Raw genomic sequence first — 18076 nt, 5'->3', positions numbered from 1 at the left:
GGGGTAGATAGGGCTTACCGCTCATACTTCATAAGGGTCTAGAGTCTCATCAATTTATCTTGAGAAATGGTGAAGATATCATCAATTACCACTTGTGCTAGCTAGCACACTGATTTTGACATGGTGTCATTAGCCCAATTTTCAATATTTCTGCATTTTTCTTCATCACAACAACTTACCTTAGTCCATAGATCATATGTACGAAGTTTGAAGTTGATTCGACGAAAAATGACGAATAGGTGATTAAAACTAAGTTTTGCATTTTTTGCGATCTAGCAAAAAATCTAGTTAGGCGGAAATGGGCGTGGCCAATACAAAAAAGATGGGGAATCATCCAAGGATCATGTACATATAAAGTTTTTGACTGTAGGACCTACGGTTTGGGAGCTAGTAGCTGAAACGTGTTGACCTCCGCAATAGCGCCACCTAGGTGACGCGGGGACCAAATTTTCGAATCTGAGTAGCGGTCAGGATTTTCTATCAGACTGCCATGTCAGATTTTCCCTGGCAATTTCAGGCTCTTGCGCCCATATACTTTTAGCGGAGAAGAATAATAATAAATAATAACTAGAACTGCAAGCAGTTATCAACGGGTTCCAAGCCCCCAGCGCCAGTCGCCCACCCGCCCCGCCCTCAACTTCGCCAGTCCTCACGCGGTCCCGCCCCAAAAACACGTTCTCCCGCCGGCGTCCCGTCAGCTCACTTCAACCGGCGCAATGAAAGTAACACTCAGGATACGTCATTAAACCTGCAAAGCCTATACACATATCTTTCAGAGGCATGGCTGACTTCTCAATCGTGATTACAATGGAATTCCACTGTTTCCTTATTAAAGAACGTGAAGATTTAATGAGTGAGATTATCAAACAATCATCTATACATCAACAGAATATTACAAATAACATAAAGACTTGATAATGTCTTTAGATTTAATAGATTTTCAACAAAAACAATGAGTTTCATTTTGTGACTTACTGATCAATTGTTTTAAAAAATCATGAAAAATACATAAATCATCATAAAATTACCAAAATATTCTCACATGGCAGTGTTAACATGCGGAATAATATGATGTTGTTTTTAAATCAGTTGACTCAAAGCTTTTTTGAAGAAAAATTAGGAAATATAACTATAAAGGTCACAACAAAAATTTAAATATTCATAAAAAAATAGTGCTACTTTCTATAATTAGGAGAAAAATCTCAGATCGCCATAGGTACGTGTGGAATGTTGTAAATGGCTTATATTTACTGTATACCTAAAAAGTTTTCTAACAAAAATTAATTACGTTGTTGTCCAACTATACAGAAAAACTGGTAAAAAGTTAAAAATTAATTAAAAATCTATGCTTTTGTACAGAAATCTCAAAATATTCCCAGGTTGCCTCTGTGATGTGAGAATTCTTCTTATATTTTTGTTGGGGTCATAAATGTAAAACTGTACTTACAATAAAATAATATTTGCATTAGTGTCTGTAGACAAAAATATTTCCTAAAATTAAACACAAGGGGGAGCTCATATCAAGACGACATTTTTTTTGTTTCATAAACCACCTAAGAGTGAACTTTGTAGCAAATTACAAGAAGGTTGTGAGAACAGAATTTGCGCTACAATTGCTAGCCTAAAAATGTATTTTCATAAATATAAAGCGTAAACCTCAACATGGAGCTGCGGCTTTCGTGACATAAGCTCTAGCCTATCCAGCTAACACAATCTGGAAATCTTAGCCTCTTACATGCAAAGAATGATTTTTAGGAAATTTTTCAAATTTGAAATTTTAAATGATAATAAGCCACGCCCACTTTGATAAATCATTACCATATTGATAATGTAATCTTAAGACTCTATAGTGATGACAACCACTAAGTTTCGTGCAGATCCATTTAGCCAGTTCAGCAGTATAATTTCTTCCCAGTTATAGCGCCCCCTATTGTTTAATCAAGTTGAAAACCAGGACATACACTTGAATTGACCTTAGGTATGACTGTTATGAACAGCTTTGAAAAATGTCAAAATCTTTTGAAGTTACTCTAAAAAAACTTTTTCATTCTCCAAAATTTTTAAAAAAAAATCATATTAAAAAAAATAAGCAAATTATCCAAAATCCCTTCACATCTTTTGGTCAGCCGCTCCTCCTCTCTTGTCAGGGAAAGATGTGATGTGATTGAGTTTGACGGCCGGGAGGAGTTAACGAAAGTACGTTGGACTTACTATGCAAATTTCTACTAATTTGCATAAGTTTAAAACATTTTTTAAAATACTCATCTAAATTTGACTGACTCAATGAACATACTGGATGAGATCATTTGTTTTTTTACGAAAGTAATGGGGAGAAACATGCCAAAAATATTTTTGGGGTACCACAGCACCACCTATTGGACAAAATTCAAAAAATTTTCTGTGATTGTAGATGTCATTATGACTGATATGAATTGTAATTTTCTGTATAGAATATGTATTTTTCAGGAGTAAATGGGCGAAAACGTTTAAAGCCTATTTATAGCCTATAAGCCACGCCCACTTTTTAATCATTTTCAAAATATAGCTTAAGGGTCCGATGATTAACATATGTGCCAAGTTCTGTGGAAATCCATCAAGCCGTTTAGCTGAAACAAACTTTTTGACTCTTTAGCGCCCCCTATTGGTGAATCCACACAAAATCGAGTAGATAGGGCTTACCGCTCATACTTCATAAGGGTGTAGAGTCTCATCAATTTATCTTGAGAAATGGTGAAGATATCATCAATTACCACATGTGCTAGCTAGCACACTGATTTTGACATGGTGTCATTAGCCCAATTTTCAATATTTCTGCCTTTTTCTTCATCACCACAACTTATCTTAGTCCATAGATCATATGTACGAAGTTTGAAGTTGATTCGACGAAAAATGACGAATAGGTGATAGAAAGTAAGTTTTGAGTTTTTTGCGATCTAGCAAAAAATCTAGTTAGGCGGAAATGGGCGTGGCCAATACAAAAAAGATGGAGAATCACCCAAGGATCATGTACATATAAAGTTTATGACTGTAGGACCTACGGTTTGGGAGCTAGTAGCTGAAACGTGTTGACCTCCGCAATAGCGCCACCTAGGTGACGCGGGGTCCAAATTTTCGAATCTGAGTAGCGGTCAGGATTTTGTATCAGACTGCCATGTCAGATTTTTCCTGGCAATTTCTGGCTCCTGCCCCCATACAAACGTAGCGGAGAAGAATAATAAATAATAATGAAAAATCCGTAGAAAAACAATAGGGTTCCCTGCCCTTTGGGCTTGGAACCCTAATAATAAATAATAAATAATGAAAAATCCGTAGAAAAACAATAGGGTTCCCTGCCCTTTGGGCTTGGAACCCTAACTAGAACTGCAAGCAGTTATCAACGGGTTCCAAGCCCCCAGCGCCAGTCGCCCACCCGGCCCCGCCCTCACCTTCGCCAGTCCTCACGCGGTCCCGCCCCAAAAACATGTTCTCCCGCCGGCGTCCCGTCAGCTCACTTCAACCGGAGCAATGAAAGTAGCATTCAGGATTTGTCATGAAACCTTTTGCTTAGCCTATACACATACCAGCATGTGACTGTGTGAGTGAATGGCTGAATGCAGACTTCTGCAGGCCTGGTAAGTCACGTGCTGTATTGGAAAGCAGAAGTTCAGGAAACGGAGCGGGATTTCAAATAATTGGAAGGTTTTTGGTTTGATTCCAAGTCTGACCAGAGAATGCTGTTGTTGTGTCTTTGGGCAAGACACCTTGGCTGCTGGTGCTGGGAGGGACCGGTGGTGTCAGTTTTCGGCAGGCCTCACCTCTGTCAGTGTGCTTCAGGGAAGCTGTGGCTACATTGTAGCTCATTCCCAGTAGTGTGTGACTGTGTGTGAATGGGTGAAAGACTGATTGTGTTGTTAAGGGACTAAGGCGCTATACAAATCCAAAACATTTACCATTTCAATATTACTGACAATGTTTAGTAAATGTATTAAAAATGTATTATTTTCATAGGAAATCCTCCAATGTTTTTTGAAAATCATCATGGGTCATGAGAAATCAAGTTTTGTTATTTTATAGTTTTTAAATATATATATTTTTTTCAATAAGACGATATATGGAGATTGATAATTGAACTGAATGAAACAAAACTGAATAAAATCCATATCTGATCTAAAGATTTCCTGCAATTTGTGCCAGTGGCCCCTTGCTATGCACATTCTTGTAACAGTTTTATCTGGCCATGGTCAAAATCACATAGTTATCTCTGGTCAAAATAAAACGAGTAGACATTTGGTCAAAATAAAACAAGTAGACATTTATTATGAGCACGAAATTGCCCAAAATTCAGTGAAACACTTCATTTTGTAAGTACAAAGATGTAGGATATGTAAATTAAAAATGATGGTACATTATTCAAACAATTGAATTAAAAAACAGCAGTTTATTGTATGTCAAATTTTGCCAATTGTGGGGGAGACTTTGTAGAGCAAACAATATTTTTACAACACTGTGCATTGAAATTAGGATTCCAGAAATTATATTGATTCAAGAGTACAGAAAACACTTTATTGTTATCTACATATGTAAATGTACAAATGATGTGTTACACAATGTATAGCAAAGTGGCAGAAGGGCATTCTGAGGCAAAGTGTCACGTTGGGAATGTTTTACCCAGGACATGAAAAAATCACAGACGGAAACGATGGCAAGTGAATAACAAATAATATTTATTAAGAACAATGTGAAACTGAAAACGGTGCTCCAAACTGGAACAGGAGGGATCAAGATCTAGAACGGGAAAGCAAACTGGTGTTAGAATCACGAAACCCTGGAACCAGAGAACCAGAACTGGAATTGTTTGGAGAACTATTCTTACTGGAGATGATCGGTGTTGGTGAGGCAGGGCTGGGGCTTTGGGGCCAGGTGGGGACAGAAGAGCAGCAGAGAATGAGGATCCAGGACGGGATGAGGAAACAGGTTGCGAGGCAGACAGTGAGGCAGGATATGATGCAGATCCAGAGGCTGGTAGTTAGGCAGGCTGGGAAGCAAACAGGACGACAGGTGGGCGGCGTGGTCACATGATGGTTGCTGATTCCACAGATTTCGGTTGTGTTGTTTCAGGAACTTCATCTGGTGGGTGATTGTTCCTAGTGGAGATTGAACAAAAGAAGAGTGCTGTAAAATGAAGTCTTTAACAAAGGAAAATAAAAATAGTACTAGAATAAGTGAATTTGTGAATATCTAAATGGATACATTTTTATACATTGAAACAGTGATGGCACAACACAAAGTAACATTTCAATGTCCATTATCAAAACCACAAGTAAGTGTGATACTGTCATACACTTTTTTATGGATAAAAAGTGTATTTCACATGCTAAATATACATTAAATGGTAAGGTATGGTGTGGTATGGTATGGTATATATGTATAAGAGTCGAAATAAGTTTAGATGATTTTGAAGCTAAATTGATTTTGTATGAATGAAACGGACCTCTATGTGTAATTTGTTATGGTCAGCTCTGATGTACACCCGTCCATCTATCTGTGATTGTCTGTCTTTCCCCTTGAGGCTATTTGTCCTGCAGTCCTTGTCTGTCTGTCCCCAGTTCCTGTAACTGTATGTCTGTGTCTGTTCCTGTCAAGAATGATATTTGAATACATTCATGGTAACTGTAATAGGTGGGAATAACTTCTACATGTATGGTTTTGGGATCAATGTCTTTGATGTAAACATGATCAATTAGAGTATTATTTTCGGTTGTTGGACTTGTTACTATTTGAGTGTATCCTTGCAATTTCATGAAGCTGACAAATGAATTAGAAACCAGTGCATCGTCATTCATGTCACCCATGACTATTTTGGTTCCTGGAAATTCATTGAAATAATGCAGTACAGGTTGTAGATTGTCTTTGAATTTCTGAAGGTTATATGATGGTGGTTTGTACAACAGCATATAATGATGGTTTAAAGTCTGTGTGCTAAAAAGCAAAGCTTCCAGGTTGTTGCAATTGAAAGCCATACTTTTACACATAATGCTGTTTTTGTGATAGAAACCAACACCACCACCATTTTTGCTTCTGAAAGTAGAAAATAGTCCAGTTTCATCGTATGAGTCAGATCTGGTTTTGTGGTGAAAAGTCCAACCTGGCAGTGAAATGCTTTCAGAGGGATGTGTTTCTTTTAACCAAGTTTCTGTCAGACAAATTATATCGGCTGTGAGTAATTTTTGGTTGCTCTTGACATCCTGTATGTGATTCTTGAGACCTTGCACATTATGAAGACAGACTTTAAAAGTGCAGTTTGGCATTGAAACTGGTGTGTCGATAAAGTTTGGCATTAATTTCAAGTTTTCTTCCACATCACTTCTTGCATAGATTGCTTTAGCTTTAAAATCTTGGATAGTGAGGTGTTCTAGTGATGTAACACGACTTAAAGCTACATATGCTTGTCCAGCAGAAAAAATCCTTTTAAAAGAGACTACTGCTTTCTGTAGTGTTAGGCCTTGGACTTTATGTATGGTGCAAGACCAAGCCAGCCGCAGTGGAAATTGACGTCTAACCCCCTTTTCAAGTTTGTCTTCATCGGGACTAATTGGTGTAGCATTAGTCAGCTCGGTGTCTGAAGTTGGAAACTTGTGTCGTAGTTGTTGGCCTATACTTGGGTTATCAAAGTTAACATAAATGATGTGTGGGAAGCTATTGTTACTTAGAAATTGTATGCGACAAACAGTACCAAACACACCATTGACAAGTCCATCAGAAACATCGATGTTTTTAATGAGCATTACACGAGCTTTAGGAGCAATACTTAGTAATTTATCTAAATAGGTTTTCTTGCCAAAATCAAGTGTTGAGGGTATTCTAGTGGTACGGCCAGTCTGAGGGTTTTTATGGAAATCTTGGGCTTTGATTTGTACAATGTCTGTACATTGTTTATGCAACATGTTGAAGTTATGATTATCAACATCACTGTTTGTTGCAAAAAGATGCAGAATTTCAGTGTCTTCACCCATGCCTGTTTCACATCGTTTGAGAAGTGCTTCGTCTTGTGGGTGAAGTGGTTGGTCTTTTTTGTGTTTCCTTAAACGGTTAAGTGTTACAGCAAAGTCTTTGTTTTTCTGTCGTACTATGTCTGTGAGTTCTACATGACTGAAACTGTTTTGCCACAAATTGGAACCAATGGGGTCCTTGTAGAGTGGAGTCCCTTTGACAGGTGGCAACTGATAAAAATCACCAACAGCTATGACGGAGACATTACCAAATGAAGAAAAGTCTGAACACTGTTTGATCTGACGCAGTCTACCATGGATATATGTTAAAAGCTTGTTATCAACCATTGAGATTTCATCTATTATCAAGATTTGTAAATGTTTCAGGGTTGCTCTTAATGTGTTTATTTTTTCCTCTCTTAAAGGTTGGTATGGTAATGAAATATTATTGCCAATTGCAAAGCTATTATGTATTGTTGTGGCATTGATATTTAATGCAGCCACTCCAGTGGGGGCAGTCAATAAAACATGAATATCATCAGGATAATTAGATAATCTGGATAGTATTCTGGTTGTTTCATAGGACACGGCTTTTACCAAATGGGACTTGCCTGTTCCCGCTCCACCTGAAATGAAAACATAAAAAGGGCTTGGATTGTGACCGTTTACTTTATCTAAGCACCACTGCCGGATTTTATAAAACACGTTGCTCTGCTGCTGATTTAGAGAACGCATTAAGGATTGTGCTTCCTTGTGTGAGACTATCTGTTTTTGAATGTGAAATGATAAAGCTGGTTTTGTGATTGGCTCTAGATCTGGAATAACTTCTTGTTCACCAGGATTTGGATTGTTATCTAAAGATCTGTCTTCCAAACATTCTAGTCGGTCTAGTTCTGCCTCAGGACACAGCTCTGCCCAAACATCTTCTTGAAATCCAAAGTGTTCAATATCTTCCTGTATGTTTTGTAAATCTTCTGCTTTGATTTCAAACTTGGATCTGTTGAATTCTACTACGTCTTTGACAGACTGGATGTTTTTACTACTGTTTGTGATTGAGCCGGTCTCATAAAACTCTTGAAATGTTGTAAATTGTGATGGTTTTAACTGGTTTTCCGTGTAATAAGGAAGGAACAACTGAAGCTGGCTTTGATAGTGTTTCTCAGGATCTTGTTCTTTAGAAAAACGAGCATATCTAACAACAGCTACATTTGTCCTTGTCCGCTTCCTTACACAACCATTGTTGTTTAATAAACTAACCACTTCTGGTCTAGATTTCTCACTGTTTGGTACATTTCTGTACTCTGAGGCAAAAGTAGCTATGCACATGTCCATAAATTCACTGGACTTAGGCCTGCTTTTGTATCGATCAGTAATGTTTGTCATCCAGATCTGATTACCATTAGCACTGTTTTGAATGACATTAAGAGGTAAGCTCATTCTGACAATGTTGTCACCTGTTGGAACAAATGTGACTTTTCTAGAGCCCTCTTTTAATCTCATGTTTGTTAGCCGATACACACTTTCTTGAGCAGAAACTTCTCTGTTATGCAGAAACACATTCCCTAATTTGTTAAGCGCTTGTTTTGCATCCAGGTTTTCATTATGTTTGATTTCATTTTGTGCATGTTTTAATAGCAAACCCATTTCTCTTTCTGCTTTGGATATGTAGGAAATGATATAAACAATGCATGCATATGCATCACAGACAAACTGGATGTCCATGTTTGCATTCCAGCAACGTAGCAGGTCTGTGTTATACTGATTAACCCAGATGTCGTTTATGTTTCGTTTATGGACGACAGTTGTTTTTGTAGAGGTCAGTTTGTAGGCTGTTTCAAATGTAGTCTGGTCAATACCAATGGAATTAAACAAGTCATCTATGCTACTAAATGTGTTGTTTTCACTGGTCAAAGCTTCTTTAACTTTGGTCATGATATGCTTGGCTGCCTTTTTTAAATCTGAAGATGACTTGTCAGATGGGGTTTCCTTATTATCAACATCCGGTTCCTGTTTACATATGAATGTATTGTTGCTTGGTGGTCGGGGAAAGTGAAACCTGCAAGTTGTGTGATTTTTTCTGCAACTTTTAGAGTGTTTTTTGCTATGCATTTGAACACTATGTACCACTTCATGGAGAGGATCACTGTCAGGTGGGAGGTCGCATGTAACATATTTATCTACAAAAGCTATGACTTCAGCGTCTGTGTTGACTCCTATTTTAGGCCCGTCGGTCCAAAATAGACAATGAGTGTGAATGATCCACGTTGTTGAAACTCTACTCTATAAAAATAATCAATGATTTTACCAATTGGCTGAGCGGGAGACATGATAACATCTTTTAAAAAAGATCTAAATCTATAGTCAAACATTCTGGCTGCTGTCACTGGATTGTTTTTCAATAAGTCACATTTCTGTGCCCAGTCCATGTCATGAATATTGCCTTGAATGTTTTCTATAGCCATAAAAGCTTCCATAAATTCTGGCCATCTTAAATCTGCTGAAGAAAAGGAAGCAAACCATGTAGGAATGCCAAGTTGTCTAACATAAGCAAACAGATCTTTTTGAACTCCCTGCCAAAATACTGGTGTACCTCTAATGGGCTTCAAAAACTTATAGCCCATGTCAGCATTTAAAACATTCTTCAAAAAGTCTGTATTGCCCAGCATGGATGATGTAATGTTGGTGTTGTCTAAGCCATGGTAGCCCTTTCTCAGTGCAATGGAAACATTTGACACAACTTGATTAACTTCTGACAAATATTGTGCATAAAAGATGTAATCCAAGTTCTTGCCAAATCTGCCATCAGCATTGAGAATTCGGGTGTTTAAATATTTGCTTAGTGTAATCCTTTGCTCTCTTGCATCATGAAATGTACCTGTTCCGTTGGGAAACAGAACTGGAAAGCATTTAGCCTCGTTAGAAGTATCGGTAAGCAATCTGACTGGAGTATTTCCCTCAGCTGGTGCTACTGATAAAACACTGTCAAAATGGTTGTCTAGTATTTCTTGGGCAATGTCTACTGGTTGCATGCATGTGTCCAAAAACATCCCATGCTGTTGTCTATCATTAAAATGATCATCGCTAACAAGATCTTCAGACTCTACCTCTGTGCCACTGCCATCTCTTTTGCCAGGATGTTCACACTCTATTTCAGCTCTATTGCTGTCTTCTTCCAAAGTGACGTTGTCGGTTTCAGAGGTAGAGTCTTCAGACTCTTTTTCTAGGGGATTTGTCCATGCACTGTTAAATTGTACATCTTTGTAAAAAGTATTGTGAGATTTAAGGTATGCAATTGCATTATGTACTTTCAGAGCATTGACATACTGATAGTCATAGTGACCCTTGTACGTCAGCTTTCGCTTCAGTTTGACTTTAATCATTAGATTCTGATCATCTAATCTGGGTAGAATGTTACTCACAGTTTCTGTATTAGATGGAACACAAGTCACAGGTCCATGGACACCATTTTGCCCTCCCTTTGGTAAGGCTAAAAGTTTCATAAACGGAATGTGCTGTGCCACTAGATGTTGCTCAAGAGGATTCAACGTACTAAGTTCTACAGGAATAGAATCTAGGTGCATATTGTTTGCAACACTTTCTTCAGGGACTTTTCCATTGAGTATTTTACGATGACAAGTAAAACAGACCCACAATTTACATGCAGGGCTAACCTCTAGATGGCATTTGGAAACTGAAGACTGTCCACACTTGTGTAAATAAGTGTCAGTGATGCATTTTTTTGCCACAGATGAAATGAATGAACCTCTAATTTCATACTGCTGTGTTTTACATTCAACAACTTGATGTTTAAAAAGTAACCGATGACAAACACAACAGACGAATTGAGGGCCAAATTTAACCTTTTCTCTAAAAAGCTGAATGACATTATCTATGAATTTTTTTCCAGTCATGAGATTTTGTCGTCTACGTTTTCCGTGCTCTTTAACAGAATCGGCATAAGCAGTTACATTTCTATACCGTTCAGAATTAGACTGTTTGATGCGGTTACGGTGGTCAACCTTATTTCTATATCTTTCTACGTTCTGTTTCAATAACTGAAGTTTAGAGTGTTTACTTTTGGCTGCATAAGTGGTTTTGCTGGCAAGTTTGAGTCTTGCTCTCAGTTCAGGCTTTTTGTAGTAGTTTTGTTTATTAGCCAGTTTGAGTCTAGCTCTCAGTTCAGGTTTGTTTTTATAGTTTTCTGTACTATCATGTCTGAGTCTTGCTCTCAGTTCAGGCTTTTTGTAGTAGTTTTGTTTATTAGCCAGTTTGAGTCTAGCTCTCAGTTCAGGTTTGTTTTTATAGTTTTCTGTACTATCATGTCTGAGTCTTGCTCTCAGTTCAGGCTTTTTGTAGTAGTTTTGTTTATTAGCCAGTTTGAGTCTAGCTCTCATTTCAGGTTTGTTTTTGTAGTTTTCTTTACTGACATGTCTGAGTCTTGCTCTCAGTTCAGGTTTGTTTTTGTAGTTTTCTTTACTGTCATGTCTGAGTCTTGCTCTCAGTTCAGGGTTATTTCTATATGTAATGACACTTAATTGCTTCTTGTGTAATCTGTACTTAGGATCGTCCTTATACAATTTCTGTAACATCATTTTTTTGCTTTCCCTTTTCTCAATGTCTTTATTATACAGAGTTCTCTTTCTCCTGTTCTCTCTGCTCATCTTAGATGGAGATAGTATGTCCTTGTCACCTTTAAAGTGACAGTAATTACATGAGATCAGGTTAAAACATGTGTTAGTTTTATCTTTCACACATGCGATTGGCTCATAATGACATTCATTACAGTGTTTCAGATAAATACCCTTGGTGTTGTCTAAAGTACTAGAAGAGCCATATTGTAACCATTTTCCTTGAGTGTAAGTGTAAATATGGGTGTGAAAAAAGTCTGCAGCTGCTTGTATCTCAATTTCTGTAGCCCAGGATCCAACTATCTTTATGCCTGTTTGTGTAACATACTGTTGTACTGATTCAAATTCCTGTCTGATGTAACTTGAATAGAGGTCAGAATTTTGAAGAATTTGATTAACAACAGCCCTGCGAATCCAGCTATGCAACTCTTCATTCCCAGTAATTACAAATGCAAGAGCACGGAAAAAGCAGTTGCCGTCTGGCTGGATGTGTTTAGTGGTACAAGGTAACGGTTCATCTAATGTAATACTTTCCCAAAGACTTTTCACCCTTTCTAAACTTGGAACTATCTGTAGTTGGGTGCAAAAGTTTCTTTTGTCTTTAGAAGTCAGAGGATTGAAAGTAACAGTGCTGTTGATATTTTCTGAAATTATGAAAACAGATGTATCATTTTGTGGCACTTCTTCAATTATTGCTTGATTCAAAGAAGTGTGATGATTTTCAGTTACTGAGTCTACATCAAGGGAAGTGGTGTCATTAACTGCAATATCTTCTATTTCCTGAAGTACTACTTTATCAAAACTATCATCATCAAAACTAGTACATATTGACTCTGCATCATCTTGAAAAGAACTATTTTGCGTATGGATGAGCTCACAACGAGATGGAGATTCAGAAAGAGACTCAGATGTGTCACTGACTGCAACATCTTCAATTTCTTCAACTACTAACTGATCAAATGTATCGTCATCAAAACTATCATCATTTCCACTGATTAACTCTACATCATTTTGGCAAGAAGCAGTTTTACTTTGGATAGGTTTACTCATAGATTGAGCTGTCACCTTAACACCGGTCATTTCAAAAGCTGTGTCCTCTTCATTTGCATTGTCAGCACACAAAGAGTGAGAGAGATTGATTAAATGTGTATAAACTTGGTCTAAAGTATCAAAGTGTGCTACTATGCTTGTGCCATTCAACTGCCAGAGACCATCATGACCACGTGAATGTGGATCAAAAACAGAAAACTGAGATTGTTCTTTCAAAACTGCACATGTGTTTCTACTAATTGTAAACAGACAGCCGTCATTGTCAAATATAGCTCTCTGTAATGCAACGTCCAAAGGCATGGCAAAATCTGAAACATCTTCATGGTAAATCTGCTGATGAAGATGTCCTGTGAAGGTCTGCATGTATTCCAAAGAGAACTTGTGATGATGGAATGTGTGCTCTGTGGGTAACTCTTGAACAAAAACATAACCACTGCCTTCTGCATCACTGATCATGTTTTGCTCTTTCATGTAAGTGTATAAACTATCACCACTTATCAAGATATTGTTAATGTCTTTTCTTGACCATGTGGAAGCCATTTTGACAGTGTTTGTCATGATGGCTGTAATGCTGTTTGGTGCACACTGTTTAAATCGGTTGCACCCAAAACGCTTATGACCTTGATGAAATGAACCTTTGACAATAGAATGAAAAGTGTTCAAACTTTCCTGATTTGATGAGGAAGATGCAATGGTAACACTTGAAGCTGCAACACCAGGAGCATCATGGACCTTCTCAGGTTGAACACTCGTCTCCTTCTCTTTACATTCCTGTGAAAACAAACATAAAAATTCAAACATTAGAAGAAAATCTATGAATAAAATGGGCATGTTTTCACTTGGGGAATATGTCAAACCTGTTGCTTTGTAGCATCTCCTAGGTCAACAGGTCCTTGGTCTTGGAGAGCAACTGCGTTCTGTTAAAATAAAAAAAGTTTTATAATATTTAGGAAATATAAGTATTGGAAAGAATATGTGTAGGATTAAGTACGCTATTTAACATCAATAATCAGACTATGTCATATAGGTCCTACCATTTTGCCTTTTGGTACAGGCGATGTAACACTGTATTTGTCTTCGTTCATCTGGAGATGTAGAACCTCAGCGCAGTCTTTCAAATGCTCCTGGGAGTGACAGCAAACCTGTTGGAAATCAAATCAGGATATTTACAATATATTCTAGTATTGTGAAATTTACAATTATTTGTCAAGCACATGATGTGATGTCAAAAACAACAATCATATTAAAATCCAATGTCAGACCTGGTCCTTGGTGACATCTGTGCGTGAAACAGATTTTTGTTCTTGGACAGCAGCTGCATACTGTTAAAATGAAAAGGTTTATTTAAATAAGCAAAGAATATAATTATTTGAGTAAAAACTTTAGAATGAGCATCATTCAATGAAAAAAGCTGATAGGTCTCACCGTTTTGTCATTGGGGGCTGGTGATGGCACACTGGCGTCATCAGTTTTCTCTTTCAGTTTTTGAAGGACCACACTGCAGTCCTTCAGGTACTTCTGTAAGTAAATGAAGGGAATCATTGTAATCCAAAGGTTTCAAGTAAAGGCAACAAAACTGATTTGGTTTCTTTGAATGAGAGTTTATTCACCTGATGACGAGACATCAGTGTGCCACGTGAGCCTTTTGGATGAATGTGAGATGTCTGAAAGAAAATGTCATTCAAGGTTTTATGTTAATTTTTCCATTATTGTAGAAATGTGTACCTCTTAAGCAATATTACAACTTTATATTTTAAAAGTATTGTGTGTGTAAATCGTAATTACCTTTAAACTCTCTGCAAGTGTTGGCCATTCATGATCATCAGAGGGCATGATCACTTGCTCCTTTATTGGTGCTGTTGCACTGGCAGGGGGCTTCTGGATCGTTGTTGCCTGTCCCTGAAATAAAAACAGTATACAATGCATGTAATTACTTTGTGCATGTTTTACAGGAGGACTTGACCAACAAATAGGAAAACAATGATAAAAAAATAACAAACCTGCGTGTTGACAACACTTTTCTCTTTTCCAAAGGACACTGGCTTTCCTTCAGGTTGTACCACCTGTCATCAAAATATGAACAGATTGTAAATTCTTAGGTGACAAATATCTAAAATTAATAATGAATTAAAGATTAATATCAAAACATTATAATGAAAAAACATATTTCTTCATATTTACCTTTTTTTGTTGGACATCTGGTGAAAGCACATCTGGACATCCAGTACTGTCATTTTCCAAGACATGCAGCAGATCTTCGTGGAAGTATTTGGGATTAACTTCAAAACAGACTTCGGCCTGAACATTTTGATGTAGACAATATTAGAAAAACTCATATCAATCAACATGACGAACATCAAATAAAATCTCATTTATCAAAAACAATAGGGTTCTCTGCCCTTTGGGCTTGGAACCCTAATTAATTAAAATTAATCATTCACCTCATGAAGAAGAATTCTCTTTGAAGATGATCTCTGCTCCTTTGGACCAGCTGGAGTAGACCTCTGAAAAAATTAATGAAATTTTTATATTACATGATTGTTGAAAATCTAAACAGCCAATTAATGTCTGCAGTTGAAATAAAAACATAGAAAAACAATTTACCTTCTTGCCAGGCAAAACAACTTTCCACTTAGATTGGTCTGCTTGGGGTTGAATGGGCTTTGCGTGTTGAACGACCACTCTAGCAGCAGACTTCTTGGGGGTAACCTGGGCCTTCTGACTTTGGAGGTGCAGGTATGTTTTTTGCCAGAGCAATTGTGCAAAAATGTCCATACCATCACTGTCACTGAGATGAACCTATAGAAAATAACACATTTTTAGCTAAAGCTAATACCTCTTAATCATTAAAAGTCAGTAAGCTTCTCACTTACCCCATCTCTGCCCCACAAATCCAGGCGATGAAAGGGGAAGTTCTCAGCAATTGATGAGTATGGGACATCTGAAAGAAATATATTTTGTTAACAATTAGTTTTTCCAGTTAGAAGCATTTTGTATAGTGCACACTAAAGTTCAACATACCCATTTGTACTGAGACCCTGTGAAACATCATCCTCAGATGGTCCTGCACAACCGTGTCATGGCTCAGTCTTGGAGGGAAATCCAAAACAAAAACCTGTTTTCCAGAAATTTTACATGACATTAAAAATCATTGTAGAAAAAAGCACCAGAATATAAATTTGATTCAGTAATTGCCTTTTTAATGGCACATTATTTGTAATTGCATCTATCCTTACATTTGGACAAAGAGTGGAAATGGTGTTCAAAAGACACTTGAAGTCTTTTTCTGCTTCAGAAATAGGACTGTCCAGATTGTTGCTTGGAGCGAGCAGACACACTGCATCTGGATCACGTGGGAGAACTAAATGCCGGACCTCAGTGGTAAGGTGGGCTGCTGTACCACCAGGAACCGACAGGTAGCCAAAGGACAGCTTCCCCTCAGGCACCTTCACATAGCCATCCACAATGGCTCGGAGATGTGAATCTCCAATGACGAAGACAAACTAGAAGAAGAAACAATTGTTTAATGAAGGACCTATGAAGATAAAAATCACAAAGCACTTTAGAAACTAAAGAACACACAGCAATCTGTGTGTCAACCTATAAGCACATAATATAGTTTAATATTAATATAAATTATTAGCTAAATGTACCTTCTTGTCTGAAGACTCTGGTGGGATGATGACTTTCAGACTTTTTCCTGTGTTAGGCGACAAGGGCCAACGACAAACCCTGTGCCTGAAGCCTGTTCCGTGACCTAATGGTAAGATGAAGGAAAAAAAATAACACAATATCAATGTAATGTAAATATGTAATTGTAAAGTGTGTCACATTAATTTATCTGAAATTTCTCAGTGTGCATACACCATGTCAATTTCAAAATATGCAACAAAGGTTTTCAAAAAAAGCATTTGATGTTTTGGAAAATAACTAAATATGTAACTTACGTGGAGTAAAAGTCGTACAGCTTGGCAGAATCTCGAACAGCTCTTCCATAGGCTTCGGCATAAACTGTCTGTTCTTCAAGGCCTGAGCTCTACGGTACCCTTTGCCACGAGGCATCTACAACAAGGAAAAAAAATACCATAAATTTAGTACTATGCATGATCACTAAACAAATACATTACACACTAATGTAATATCATGTATTTATTCTATTAAATAGGTTATATAGAAACCTGAGGGAATGTATATCTTCTATTTAATAGACAGATTACCTATTAAGCAACAAAGACCTGTCTTGTTATTGGTCATTAGTATTTCTTTTTGTCTATTTATATTTGAAGTTGTTTAAATGAAGACAACTGAACTTCTTTGGTTTTCTGAAGAAGTTTGCTTCTCATCTGAGGAGCTTTGTCAATTCTAACTGTAAAAAGGGCGAGTGAAAGTTCTCAGTCATCCAGGTCATGATACTCCAAAGGGTTCAAATGAAGGCAACTGGACTTCTTTGGTTTCTTGAAGATGTTTCTCTTCTCATCCAAGGAGTTTTGTCACTTCAAACTGGAATATGGGAGAGTCAAGCCTATAAGCTGTAGCTATCTATTGTTAGTCAATGAGCCAAAACTACTGTGGGTACCTCGGCTCTCCATCACCTGATGAGTCGCTAGCCTCTATTGTGAGGGATTCAAGATGGCACCACAGACGGCTGCCGTGGTACTTTGGTGCGCTGTTTTTGTTCTGTTTTTGTGTGTAAATTGCGTATCTGGGTACTCCTATTCAAGAGAAGAACTCATAAGTTACAACACTATGATTCCGGTGGACTTAACCTCATTTTTTGTTGCATCTGTGGCCGATTCAATATCAACTTTGATCAGGAAAGTAAGACACAGGAGGAGAGATAAATGAGCGGGCGCTCTCGTGCGTCTGAGGAGACGGGGACTGTGCACGGCTCTGCCTGGCATCTTCCTCTCTAATGTACGCTCACACCGCAACAAAATGGACGAGCTGACCCTGATGAGGAACATAAACAGAGACTTCTCGTCATCTGGGGTTCTATGCTTCATTGAAACATGGCTCAGTGAGGACACCCAGGACTGCGCGTTCCAGCTGGAGGGGTCTCACCTCATCCGCGCAGATCGGAAAGTGACTGTCTCCGGCAAGACCACAGGTGGAGGTGTGTGTTTTTAAATCAATAATGGTTGGTGCACAGATGTCACAGTGATCGTGCAGGATTGTTCTCCATCTCTGGAATATCTTTTCACAAACTGTAAACCATTTTACTCTCCGCGGGAGTTCGCCTCATTCATTCTAGGCGCTGTTTACATCCTACCTGACGCGGACGTGCACGAGGCTCAGCGTGTGCTCGCGGAAGAGATACTGTGCATGGAGCAGACGTAGCCGGACTCTCTCATCGTTGTACTTGGAGACTTTAACAATGCAAATCTGAGCCAGGAGCTTCCCAAATATAAACAGTATATCAAGTGTCCAACC

General features: G+C 37.9%; 1 protein-coding gene across 1 annotated transcript; it reads right to left on the bottom strand.

Moving 5' to 3' along the window:
- Window positions 1-4681: 4681 nt before the first annotated feature.
- Window positions 4682-16314, bottom strand: LOC139064435 (uncharacterized). The gene is given in 15 exon segments (XM_070547786.1): window positions 4682-9223; window positions 9226-13417; window positions 13504-13563; window positions 13681-13788; window positions 13909-13968; window positions 14072-14164; window positions 14257-14310; window positions 14432-14545; window positions 14647-14709; window positions 14828-14944; window positions 15088-15150; window positions 15251-15445; window positions 15520-15587; window positions 15668-15761; window positions 15883-16314. Coding segments are annotated over 14 exon segments (8892 nt in total). The 5' UTR covers window positions 15699-15761; window positions 15883-16314; the 3' UTR covers window positions 4682-5549.
- Between the last annotated feature and the right edge of the window lie 1762 nt (window positions 16315-18076).

Source organism: Nothobranchius furzeri, unplaced genomic scaffold, assembly GCF_043380555.1.
Source record: "Nothobranchius furzeri strain GRZ-AD unplaced genomic scaffold, NfurGRZ-RIMD1 Scf029, whole genome shotgun sequence".
Classification (NCBI taxonomy): domain Eukaryota; kingdom Metazoa; phylum Chordata; class Actinopteri; order Cyprinodontiformes; family Nothobranchiidae; genus Nothobranchius; species Nothobranchius furzeri.
The sequence above is the reverse complement of the archived record's forward strand: the minus strand, read 5'-3'. Positions and strand labels throughout refer to the sequence as shown.